Raw genomic sequence first — 13,102 nt, 5'->3', positions numbered from 1 at the left:
CAGCGGGTCGGGCACCCGTCCCGGGATGTCCCGCGAGGACGGCGGGAGCTGGGGACAGTCTGCCCGGGAGCCAGGAGCTGCCGAGTGACGATGTCACCGTGCGGCGTCGCGGTGTCCTGAGCGTCGCTGCTGCCTGTCACCTGTGTGGGGTCACCAGTGTCCCAGTCAGTGCCCGGAGTGTGGGATGTCCCCCAGTGCCGCTATCCCTGCATGTGCCACAGGGCATTACAGTGGCATCACGTGGCCCTTGGCATGTCACCCAGTGTCATCTTCCCATCACCTGTTGTCCCCAACCCATCACCCAGTGTCCTCATCCCCTCATCCAACATCCCTGTCCTGTCACCCAGCATTCCCAGTCCTGTCATCCAATATCCTCAACCTATTACTGGATGTTCCTGTCATCTAATATCCCCATCTCATCACCCAGCATCTCCACCTCATCACCCAGCGTCCCCATCTCATCATGCAGTGTCCCCATCCCACTGTCCAGCGTCATCATCCCATCACCCAACATCCCTCTCCCATCACCCTGTGTCCTCATCCCATCACTCGTCATCCCCGTCCTGCCCCCCATCTACCTCCTAACACTCAAATTTCCTGTCCCATCACCCAACACCCCCATCCCATCACCCAACATCCACATCCCATCACCCAACATCATCCCATCACGCAACACCCCATCCCATCACCCAACATCAACCCAGCACCCCAACTCGTCACCATTGTCCCCATCCCAACATCCCTGTCCTATCACCCAATGCCCCCATCCCACCAGCCCACGTCCCGGTCCCATCCACACACTGTTAGCTGCAGGAGCCCAGTCCACGCCGCCTCCGAGCAACCGGGGAAGGAGGCGCCAGCGAAAATAAATCAATGTGTGACTTTAATATATGTGCTCTCAGCGTCTCTGTGTGCCACAGGATTATGAGTAACCTTGATTCGGACTCAGCGTCCGCGCGCCGGGGCCCCCAGGGAAGGGAGCAAAATTAGGCGGCCGCGGCCCCGCGCCTGATTGACGCGCGGGTAAACACGGCCACGTTGGGCATTGCCGTCACGTTCGGGCCCCGGCGACACGAAGCCTCCAGCCCTAATTCGGCAGCAACGAGTGAAACCGGCAGCAGCTCGAGGCCCCTGGGTGTGGGCCCAGGCGTCCTGGGCCCCATGGGCAGGTGCTCGGGCTGGCACGTTCCCCCCAGGGCTGGCTCTGCTCCCTGGTGGCCCTGGTCCCCGCTCGCCTCGGCCAGGAGAGCAGTGATTTTCCGTCAGGCGGCGCCCGGCCCCGTCAGGCAGCCTCTAATTAAGCCGCGGTGTTGCCAGCCCTTAATTGAGAACCGGCAGGAGGGTGCGCAGGCCCTGCTGGGCGCAAGACATCGTTAATTAGAGGCTGGGTGACACAGGGGGACAGTGCGGAGGATGCGCCGCCCCTGCGGCGCTGGAGCCGGGAGCATCCCAGCTCCCACCGTGGCCCCGGGACGGGGTGTCCGCGCGATGGGGAGGCCGTCTGCCACCCGTGGGCCGAGGGACGGTCCTGCGGGCGTGCGGACACACGGGTGGCTGGCGAGCAGCCAGCCAAATGGCCATTGTGCCATCTGGTGGGTCACCCAGCCAGCCGGCCAAACGGCCCCTTGGCCAAGCGGCCAGGCAGCTGCTCGACTGGCCAGCCAGCCGGCTGGTGGTCAACAGCCTCCTACCCGACCAGCTGGGCAGCTGGGCAAGCAGCCGGCTAGCTAGCCACCTGCCTGGTCTGCCAGCTAGCCCATAAGGCAAGCAGGAGGACAGCCAGCCAGGTAAGCACCTTACTGGCCAACTGACCAGGCAACAAACTAGATAGCTAGCCAACCAAGCAACCAAGCAACCAACCAGCCAACCAAACAAGCAACCAAGCAGCCAAACAGCCAAGCATTTGCCTGGCAAAAGCCAACTAACCGGCCAGCCAATCAAACAACTAGCCAAACAGCCAAATAGTTAGTCAACTGGTCAGCCAGTCAACCAGCTAGCTAGTCAACCAGTCAACCAACTGGACAACTGACCAGCCAGTCAATCAGATGGCAAATCTACCATCCCCCAGCTGGCCAACCACCCAGCTAGCTAAATAGCCAGATGGTGAACCATCTAGTCAGCCTTCCAGCCACCAGCTGGCCAGTCCTCTGCCAGGCAGCCAAATGGTCACCTTGCTGTCCAGCTAGCCAGGCAGCCAAGCAGATAACTCTTTGGTCAAGTCCTCAGTCAAGTTTGCAATCAGCTACCAGCCAAAGCACCAAGCTGGCTGCCAGCCATCTCCTCAAAGAGCCAGCCACGTGACCAGGTAGCCATGGGCTCACTAGTCAACTTCAGGCTGGCTGCCAGCCAGCACCATCTCCCACATCCTCTCCAAACAGCCCAGCATCTTCCCACCGAAGACATTTCTCCTTTGAGCACCAAGCTTGGCTCCTTCCTCATGGATCCTCATGGATCCATAGTGGATACGTGGGTGGCCCGAGTCAGGCCCATGACCAAGGGGATTTGCAGGGATGTGGCATCCCAGTTCTGGCTGGGTCCTGGGGGCATCCAGGGGGACTCCGAGGCCATGTCCTCCTGCCTGGCAGCAGTGCAAGCTGCCTTGGGCTGCTCACTTATAGATGGGTGGATGGACAGACGGATGGATGGATTTGGGGAATGATGGATGCCCGGACATGTGTGGATGGGTGGATGTTTTGCCAGGTGAATGCATGGACACATGTGGATGGATGCATGGATGGATGGATATGTGGATAAATGGATGTGAAGATGGATGATGAATGGAAATGGGGAGGGTTCTGTGGATGACTGCATGGATGTGTGGGTGGAGGAACGGATATATGCAGGGATGCATGGGTAGGTAGGTGGAAGAGAGGTGGCATGGATGGATGGACAGAAGGAAAGGTGGCTGGATGGACGGAAGGATGGGTTTGTGGGTGGATGAATGTCCCCACCAGGCAACAGCAACCAGCACAGTGATCCCAGAACCCAGAGTGATCCCAGGGCTCTTCCCAGTCCCATGTAGCACTTGGCACCCGGGGAGTCCCAAGCCCACCCACCACGTCCCGCTGCAGCCTGGAGGGGCTGGGCAGTCAGCCGCTCCATCCCTCCACGCCGTGTCCTGGGCAGGCCGGTGCCGCGGGGCTTTGCCCGGCCCCGCGCCTGGCCGTGCCGCAGCACCAGGCTCCTGCGGCGCCCGCACGGCCGCGTCCCCTCGCCGGTGACACGGGCAGCGCCGCGGGGGCCCGCGCGGTGGCTCAGCCGTGACGGAGCTGCCGGCCGCGCCGCGGGAAGGCGGCCGCCGTGCCGCCCGCCTGTCACTTCTGCAGCACGGCTGCATCGTTGTCAGCGCGCGGTTCCTCCCGGCGCACACACACACCACCGCGCTCGCCTGTGCACGCACCTCCATTCCGAGTGTGTGCATGCAAGCACCCCCCTGCCCCTCTAAACATGCGTGTGCAAGCGCAGGCGTGCTTGTGCTCACACCCCTCTGCACACAGCTGCATGTCTAGGTTCCCTTGCACTTGTGCCCATGCAGCCTTTCCCACTCGTGTGCACAAACACAGCCAGGAGGGCACCCCTGTTGCCCTCCCCTGTGCATGCACCCATGCACCAACCCATGTGCACAAACACATGTCCACATACACAAACGCTCCTCTCTGTACCCATGTGCACACACAGAGTTGCACATTGGCACTCCCATGTGTGCAGCCTTTCACGTTCACGTGCACAAGTGCATCACACTCAGTTGTGCAGCATTGCACTCACCTGTGCATGCACACAAGCATGTGCATGCACCTCTCTGCACACCTGCATGCACCTCTCTGCGCACCTGCACTTGCACTGCTGTGCAAGTCAGCGAACAAGCACCGATGCACACACACACACTCTTGCACACTTGTGCTCACAGCACTTGCACGCGTGCCCCCTGCACACACCTCTGTCCACACACACCATCCCCTCGCACGAATGCACACACGTGCTGCCAGCTTCGCCCGCGCAAGGGGAAACTGAGGCACGGAACAACATCCACCCCGTCCCTATTCCCAAATCTGCCTTGACCAACTCTGCAGCAGAGAGGGTCCTGAGCCCCCTTGTCCTGCCCTCTGTGCGCTCGCCCCAGCCTCTCCTGCCGCCCACCTCCCCGCGCAATTATGCAAAGCAAACAGCCGGGGGCTCGCGCTGCGCATCGATTGCGGCAGGAGCTCTTGTTAGCTTAACCTTTCCGCTGGCGCGCGGCTGCTCGCGTCACCGGGAGCCTCCTGACGGAGCGGTGGCCGCGGCGCTTCGTGCTTTTCCACCTGCCCTTTTCCTTGCAAACTCGGTGCTTGGGAGATTTGTTGCTTGTTTGCTCCGTTCTGGGCACCTCTGCTGCAGGGATCTTGGGTGTGGGGACACGGTGGCCTTGGAGAGAGGGACCTAAGGGGTTAGAGCATTGTCCTGCTGGAGTGTGCATGTGTGTGAGCATGTGTACAGGCGCAGGGTGCATGCACATGACTGTGCATGCGTGTGTGCATGCGTGCAGGTGCACAGACACGACTGTGGGTGCAATTGTCTGTGCATATGCACGTGTATGTGTGCGACCACAGACGCATGCATGGCCTTGCGTGCAAGTCTGTGTGTGCCTGTAGACACAAGTGTGCACATGCAAAGCTCTGTGCAGACACGCGTGCATGTATATGCCCATGCATGCATGTGTGCACGCACCTGTTTCTGCAGGCATGCTTATGTCATGCACACGACTGTGCATGCAAGCACCTGCACGCATGCATGCCCGTGTGTGCAGACAGAAGTGCACACGCACATGCACGCCTGCTTGCACGTGTAGATGCACACACGTGCGTGCATGTGGCCCTCTGTTGCATGGGGCTGGCTGAACCCCTGCACGCGTGCAGGCAGCGCGCGGATCTGGGTGCTCAGCCACGCGCATGTGCACGCGTTTGTGCGCTCATGGGCACTGTGGGGCACTCGCCAGCTCTGGCTCTGCAAAGCTGAGACCCCACGGACAGAGGGGACACAGGTGACCAGCACCCCAGGACACCCCTGCGTCGCCAGGGGGGTGACTCAGCTCATCGCCTCTGCGAGGCGGCAGGGCGTATTTTTAGGAGCTCATTAAAAAAGCAAAAGCAGGGGGAAGAAGAGAAAAGAATCGGGGAAGAAGTAGCAGATTCCGAGTTATTTGTCATGATAGTGACAGCACGGAGGGAGCTGCCAGCAGGGGGGCCACGGCGGGTGCATCCGTGGGTGCAAGGGGCAGCACCCGCCACTCTGCTGCACATTCAGCAGCGAGCGGGTGCACAAAGCGCTGCGCCCGCCGGGCTCGGGCTTTTCGGAAAAAAAGCAAAAAGAAGCAAAAAGAAAAGAAAAAAAAATCTCGTTAAGATAATAGGAATAATTGCCTCCCACTTTGGGAGCTTCTTATGAAACATGATTTTTTTTTCTTGGTGGCATCTTTATCTCACTCTCCAGTAAGCGGAGCGGCGGGTCATAAGTGGCTAATTGATTTCTGCACGCTGATTAAACGGGAAGCGCTTTACCCGCGAGCAGGGGAGGAGAAGGAGGTCAGCGCGGGCCCCGCGCCGCAGCGCAGCAGCGTCATCGATTTGCAAATCGATGCTCGGAGAAATGATTAAATGTGTGTCCCCCCCCGTCCTCGTCCCTTGGCGGAGCAGAGCATGCAAAGGGCGCCCTAATGAGACTCCGCGCGCTCGGCACCCCCGGATGCATCCGGGCGCCCCAGGGTGTCCCCGTCCCCCAGTGCCTGTGGTGGCAAAGGGCAGTGACAGGGGCCGCGTGTTGCATGTGGTGCAGCCGGGATATTTTCCGCTGGGTTTGGAGTGTGCATGCGTGTTTGCACGGGTGCTCGTGCACACATTGGTGTGCATGATGAATGGGCATGAATGTGTGTCTGCACGCACACATGTGCATGTGTTTGCACACACACTTGTGTGCATGTTGCATCACCGCCTGTGCACATCTGTTGGACTCTTGCACACATGTATGTGTTTGCACATGTATTTGCATGCATGTTACATTGGCACGTACAGGCCAACATGTGAGTGTCTGTGCACACGTGCGTGTGTTTGCACACATGCACGGATGCGCACACGTATGTGTGTGCATGTTGCATTGCAACGTGTGCAGCCGTGCGCACGCACATCAGTGTGTGCACACGCACATTGCGCCAGCAGCGCCGTGCAGCTTTGCACACGTATGCCTGTGTGCAAACGCGTGCACGGACACGTGTTCGTGCGCATGTTGCATATCGAGGTGCCTTTGCATGCCCGCACCCAGCCCTGCACCGCACTCCCCGGGACCCCAGCCCGGGCAGCGCAGCCCCCGCGCGGGCAGCAGCTGCCCCGGGGCTGCTCTGCGGCCGCCAGCGCCGCGTCCCCGTCCCCGTGACCCGCCGAGCCGCAGATGCTGCCGCGGCCTCTGCTTAATTCCAGCGCTGGAGGCGGCTGTCACTGCCCGAGCCGCCCGGCGGCCCCGGCGCCGCTGATTGAGATGCCAGACGACGGCCCCGCCGCTGCGGGTCCCCGGCCGCCCCCCCGCCACACGTGGCACGAGCCCGCCGGTGCTCTGCGGCAGACGTGATGGGGAGCGACGCGGGGGCCGGGGCTGCGCGCCGGGCCCCCCGGAGCCGCCGCCGCCCTGGTGCGGCCTTCGCTCCGCAGCCCCTGGCATGCGCTGAGCGTACCCGGGCTCAGCCGGGCCCAACCGCGTGCGATGGCGGGGGGCGCCGTGACCAACCCCTGCCCCCCAACCGCATGTACCCGTGGCCAGGAGGGGAACTGAGGCAGGAGGCTGCGCCCCCACCAGGGAGCGGGCGGCTTGGGGCCCGCAGTGGGGGTTGGCTGCTGCGTTTGGGTTTAATTAAAGGGTTTTGGGGGCTGGGGGTGACGAGAGGTGGAAGCGACGGCGGGGCGGGGCGGCCGGAGCTGCCCCCGCTCGGAGGGGCCGGGGGCGCCGTCGGGGCCGCGGGGTGGCCACGCCAAGGGGGCGTGGCCTGAAGGTGGAGGGGGCGTGGTCTCTGGGAGGATGGGCGTGATCTGTCACTGCGAGCCCCGCCCACCCCGCCCGAAGCGCGGCGAGGGGGCGTGTCCGAGGGCGTGTCCGGGGCGGGGGCGTGTCCGGGGCGGGCGCGCGGCGCGCACCGGAGCCAGCGGAGCGGAGCCGCCGCCGCCGCCGCCGCCGCCGCCCTGCCCGCCGCCGGGCCCCCCCCCACCGGCACCATTCCCGCCGCCGGGCGGCCGCGCGCCCCGGCCGGGCGGCGCCTCAGCCTGGGCCGCAAAACTTTGCTGGCGGCCGCGGCCGGCGTGGTGATGCTGCTCGTGCTCGTGGTGCTCATCCCGGTGCTCGTGAGCTCGGCGGGCACCGACGGCCGCTACGAGATGCTGGGCACGTGCCGCATGGTGTGCGAGCCCTACGGCGGGCCGCCCCCCGCCGCCACCGGCGCCGCCGGCCCGATGAGCGAGCGCGGCGCCCTCCCGCCGCCCTCCACCTTGGTGCAGGGCCCGCAGGGCAAACCGGGCCGGCCGGGCAAACCGGGGCCGCCGGGGCCGCCGGGCGAACCAGGGCCGCCGGGCGCGGCGGGGCCACCGGGGGCACGGGGCGAGCCGGGCCGGCCGGGTCCCCCCGGGCTGCCGGGTGCCGGGGCGGCGGGCGCCGTGAGCACGGCCACGTACAGCACGGTGCCCCGCGTCGCCTTCTATGCCGGCCTCAAGAACCCGCACGAGGGCTACGAGATCCTCAAGTTCGACGACGTGGTCACCAACCTGGGCAACAGCTACGACGCCGCCTCGGGCAAGTTCACCTGCGCCGTCGCTGGCACCTACTTCTTCACCTACCACGTCCTCATGCGCGGTGGCGATGGCACCAGCATGTGGGCCGACCTCTGCAAGAACGGGCAGGTAAGGGGCGATGGCAGCTGCTTGCTGCGCACTCCAGTGCGCCCCGGGGTGCCCTGTCCTTCCCCTAGCCATGGAGATGTGCTCCTGGTGCACTCCCTGCATGCCCTGTCCTTCTCCAAGGCGCTGGGATGTGCTCCGGGTGCACCCCCTGCATGCCCTGTCCTTCTCTGAACCATTGGGATGTGCTCCTGGTGCACCCCCTGCATGCCCTGTCCTTCTCCGAACCATTGGGATGTGCTCCTGGTGCACCCTCTACATGCCCTGTCCTTCTCCAAGGCACTGGGTTGTGCTCTGGGTGCACCTCCTGCATGCCCTGTCCTGCTCCGGACCATTGGGATGTGCTCCGGGTGCACCCCCTGCATGCTCTGTCCTTCTCCAGACCATTAGGATGTGCTCCAGGTGCACCCCCTGCATGCCCTGTCCTGCTCCAGACCATTGGGATGTGCTCTGGGTGCACTCCCTTCATGCCCTGTCCTTCTCCAAGGCACTGCAATGTGCTCTGGGTGCATTCCCTGCATGCCCTGTCCTTGTCCGGACCATTGGGATGTGCTCCGGGTGCACCCCTGGGCACCCTCTCCTTCTCCCGGCCCTGGAGACACACTCTTCCTGCGCCTCCAGCATGTCCTGTCCTTCTCCCAGGCTCAGAGATGCACTCTGAGTGCACTCCAGGGTTTCCTTGTCCTTCTCCTGGGTCCAGAGATGTGCTCCGGGTGCATATCCAGAATTCCCTGTCCTTCTGCCAGCCATGGAGATGTGCTCCGGGTTTACTCTGGGGTGCCCTGTTCTCCTCCCGGCTCCGGAGATGCTCTCCAGCTGCACCTCCAGGATGCCCTGTCCTTCTCCTGGCCCTGGAGATGCGCTCCGGGTGCCCTGTCTTTCTCCGAGCCATGGGGAGAGGCTCTGGGAGCACCCAGGGGTGCCCTGTCCTTCTCCCGGCTCCAGAGGCGCACTCCAGATTTCCCCCTGGCAAGCTCAGCTCTTCCCCAGCTGCGTCCCCACGTGCCCTGTCCTTCCCCTGGCTCCAGAGATGCATCCCCGGGGCACCCACAGCGTCCCCAAGAACCCACCACGTCCCCGGGCACCCGCAGCATCCCCGGGCACCCACCGCATCCCCGGGCACCCACCGCATCCCTGTGCAACTGCTGCATCCCCGGGTGCGTTGGCCCCGTGGCACCTCCAGCCCCCCTGGGAGATGCCCACAGCCACCTGGGTGCTGCAAGCAGGGGCTGTACAGGGGAATCACCCCCCGGAGATCCACCCTCACCCCCCCAGCCACCATCTCCCCGGGGACCCCCACACCTCCGTGCACCCCTGTGTCACCCCCCGTGTCACCCCATCCCAGACCCTGGGCACATTTCAGGGGACTCCCCAGCCTGCCGGGTGCCTCCTGCCACCCCCAGCCCACCTGTCATGCTTTGATTTCAATCATTTTTTTAATATACGTGTAATTATGTTTTATTATTTTGATTTACGGCAAGCCCTGGGGCACCGGCCAGGGCACTCGGATGAGCGCGGCCATCTAAGCACCTAATGCCGCCGATGCCTCATTAAACCCGAGACCCACTAACGAACTCTGCACGGGGCTGAGCTCGCCAGCGCCGGGGGCTTTAACACTTTGCCTCCCTTTGCATCTTCACCCTATGGCAATCCCCCCCCAGCAAAATCCCCCTCTTTGCACCCCAAAGTCAGAGGGAAATCTTGCAATGCTCGGGAGCCCTGACTAATTTGTTTATTTATTTATTTCCCAGCTTCATGCAATTAAATATTTATATATATATATATAATATATATATGTTTCACCCCCAAATGACCCCCCCGGGCCGTGCGCTGAGCTCCGTGCTGCCCCAAGGGCTCACGCTCAGTAGCCTTAATGAGAGCCAGGGGATCCCACGCAGGGCGGGAGCCGCTCCGTGCGCTTAATTACCATTAATTAATTATTTGCCTTGCATCCGAGTGCTGGGGAAGGTGGACGGCGAAGCAGCGCGGGTGCTGCCGCGCTGAGCCCTGCCCGGGGCACCCCGCTATAACCGGCTGCCCAAGCACTACCCCTGTTGCCCCCGTTGCCACCGTGGCACCCGCCGCGACGGTGGGCACAGAACCACGCACAGCCCCGGCCACGGCGCCGCTCATCCCCGTGCTGGGGTGGCACCACCCAGGGCACCCAGTGCCCCCCGCGGGGCCAGCGCGCACCCCGGCAGCCTGGGTGCAGCACCCTGAAATGCGACGGATTCGGGAGCAGCGCCCGCGGGGCCCGATGGGCACCCGAGGCCGGAGCAGAGCATCCGGGTGCCCGGGAGCTGGCGCTGCCCGGGGAGGGATTTTTCTCTCTTTCCTTTTCCCTGCTCCGGGCACCTCCGGAGCTGCCGTGCGGGGCAGCGGTGCCCAAGGAAGCGGCTCTGCAGGTGGCTCCGGGGAGGGGACAGCATCTCATTGCAGCTGAGAAAGATTAATTTTGGGAAACGACAGGCTTTGCAAAGGGCTTTCCCTTTGCGCTTCCCGCCGGCGCTTTGCCCCCGGCTTTGGTTCCCTTTGGGCTGGGGGGATGCGGCGTCCCCGTCCCCATGTGCCATCACACTGTGGGTGACAAAAAAACATGGGCTTTTAAGGAGGTTTTAGTGTTTCCCAACACTGTGCCGGGGATGGGGGAATCCGGGATCTCTGCCGCTGCTGCGCGCAGGGAAACTGAGGCGCGGGGCAGCTCTGCGGTGCCCGGCGGCCGCGGCCCTGCCATTTGTCACGGCTCGTTGGGGCTGGCGCGCGGCGGCGCGCGCAGTGACAAGGCATCTCCTTAACGAGGCAAGACGAATGGCCCCATGTGGCGGCGAGCGCGGAGGAGGGGACGGCGGCTGCACGAAATGGCTCTTGCCGCCGCGCGCCGGCACCCGTGTCCCCGGCGCCGCAGGAGCCATCGCCAGGTCCCGCTGGGCCAGGCTGGGTCCTCCAGGGCTTCCTGCCCGGAGCTGCTTCCTGCAGCTGCTCCTGGAGCTGAGGCTGGGCAGAGGGGTTAGAAAAAAGGGTGATTTTTAGTGTGGTGACAGCACGACGGCAACCATAGGTGTTGCATGAGAGCAATCCCGATGAGACTGTGTGGTGGCCATCAGTAGGCTTCAGAGTGAACAGCTTCTGACCAGAGCTGTGAGCTATGGCCGAGGAGAGGGGGCCGAGCTGCGGGCAGGGGCTGCTCCGGCTGCGTCTCCCTGGCTGCCAAGAGGCCCCTGGGAGCCCCGGCCGGCAGAGCGTCTGCTCCGGGGCACCGTGTGCCGCGTCTCCAGAGCCTGGAGAGGCGGGAGCGGAGCCCGGGGCCACCTCTGAGCCCCGGCGCCGTGGGCCCGTATCCGAGGTGCCGCCCAGAGCCCACCGGGCCGGCGGAAGTGCTGAGAGATGCTCGGAGGAGCCGTGCGATGGACCCCAGCTCCGTGCCAGGGCCACGCAGGGCCTTGTACTGGGGTGCCCCGCGGATGACAGCGGGACCCGGTGTCCTCTGTGCCCCGTGGGAGGGCTGGGCCTGCCGGGGCGCATGTCCCCAGCGCCCGTGGGTGCCCCACAGCGGGGACACAGGCTGCCCAGCCCTGGCCTGGCCGCTAAACCTGACCTGGGCGGCAGCCGGGAGAAGGGAAAAGCCCCGGGGCAGCCGTGGGGCCGGAGTGCCGGGAAAGGACCCGGAGCGGCCGTGGGGCCGGAGCGTTGGCTGAGGGGACAGAGCCGGGGGCGCCGGGCCCTACGCGTGGCTCTGCCCCGGCCCTGCCTGTCACCTGTTGTTCCCTGGGGCACCAGGGCACGGGGCTGAGGTGGGGACAGGAGGGGACACTGCGGGGAGGCCAGGGTGACACTGGGGTGCAGGGCTGATGTGGGGGCCTTGGGGTGGCAGGAGCCACGCAGGGTTGTGAGGCCAAGGTGGGGACAGGGGACAGAGACACCAGGGCACAGGACTGAGACAGGGACATGGGAGATGGGGCCGAAACAGGGACCCCAGGGAGCCATGGCAGGGACATGGGGGGAGGAAGGGACATGGGCCACGAGGCCAAGGCAGGGAGAAGGGACAGGGGACGGGGACAAGGACACCAAGGCACAGGTCTGAGGTGGGAACATGGGAGGTAGGACTGAAAGGGGGACATTGGGACGCAGGACCATGGCAGGGCCATAGGGCTGAAGCAGGGACATGGGAGGGTGGAAGGGACACAGGGCCAAGACGGGGACACCAGGACACAGCACCAAGGCAGAGACAGGACCGAAACAGGGACACTGGGACACGAGGCCATGCCAGGGACCCTGGGCCACACCACGGCCACAGGGCCACAGGACACAAGACAAAACAGGGCCATGTCGCAGGGCGGAGGCCGGGGCGGCGCGGGGGTGACGCGGGTGTCCCCGCCGCAGGTGCGGGCCAGCGCCATCGCGCAGGACGCCGACCAGAACTACGACTACGCCAGCAACAGCGTCATCCTGCACCTGGACGCGGGCGACGAGGTCTTCATCAAGCTGGACGGGGGCAAGGCCCACGGCGGCAACAACAACAAGTACAGCACCTTCTCGGGCTTCATCGTGTACGCGGACTGAGCGCCGCGGCGCCGCACGGCCCGTAAACGGAGCTGCCACCCTGTGCCTGCCTCGCTCTGCTTTCTTTGGGCCCCCGGCCCGCGCCACCGCGTTCGGGGCGAGGGGTCCCGCTGCCCTGTCCCCGTCCCCAAGGAGCCCTCAGTCGGATCCCCGAGCACCCCATGTTCCTCTCCCTGGGGAGGCTGCGGTGAGATGGACCCGGCTTGTCCCCAGGTGACCTGTCCCGTCACCATCACCTCTGCCCCAGCCCGATCCCAGCCTGGGGACAACGGGAGCCTCCCAGGCGGGTGCCGGGGCGGGGGGAGCGGGTGGAGGGGCTGAGGCTGCTAGGAACCCGTGGAGGCATTGAGGCCGGCAGCTCGCGGAGGCACCGAGGCCGCTGGGAGCCTGTGGAGGCTTGGGGGTGACAAGGAGCCCACGGAGGCATCAAGGCCAGCGGGGATGTCCCAACAGGCAGCCCACAGAGGCGCGGAGGCCAATGGGGAGTCTGAGGAGGCGTTGAGGCCAGGGGGAGTCCGGGGAGGTCAGGCCACGGGAGCCCCGCCGTGAGCGCCACGGGTCTCAGAGGGACGAGCGGCTCCATCCTCCCATGATGGCCACGTTCCCTTGGCGCTAATTAGCAGAGGCCACCGGCC

General features: G+C 64.6%; 1 protein-coding gene across 1 annotated transcript; it reads left to right on the top strand.

The window, feature by feature from the left end:
* Positions 1-7,295: 7,295 nt before the first annotated feature.
* On the top strand, positions 7,296-12,488 carry C1QL1 (complement C1q like 1). The gene is made up of 2 exons (XM_088537138.1): positions 7,296-7,910; positions 12,288-12,488. The coding sequence occupies exons 1-2, from the start codon at positions 7,323-7,325 to the stop codon at positions 12,465-12,467; spliced, it is 768 nt and encodes a 255-aa protein (XP_088393264.1). The 5' UTR covers positions 7,296-7,322; the 3' UTR covers positions 12,468-12,488.
* Positions 12,489-13,102: the final 614 nt, after the last annotated feature.

Source organism: Tinamus guttatus, unplaced genomic scaffold (genome assembly GCF_059628265.1).
Source record: "Tinamus guttatus ecotype Peru unplaced genomic scaffold, ASM5962826v1 Tinamus_guttatus_pri_ptg000732l, whole genome shotgun sequence".
In the NCBI taxonomy this organism is placed as follows: domain Eukaryota; kingdom Metazoa; phylum Chordata; class Aves; order Tinamiformes; family Tinamidae; genus Tinamus; species Tinamus guttatus.
Note: the sequence above shows the minus strand (reverse complement) of the source record. Positions and strands in the feature narration are given on the sequence as shown.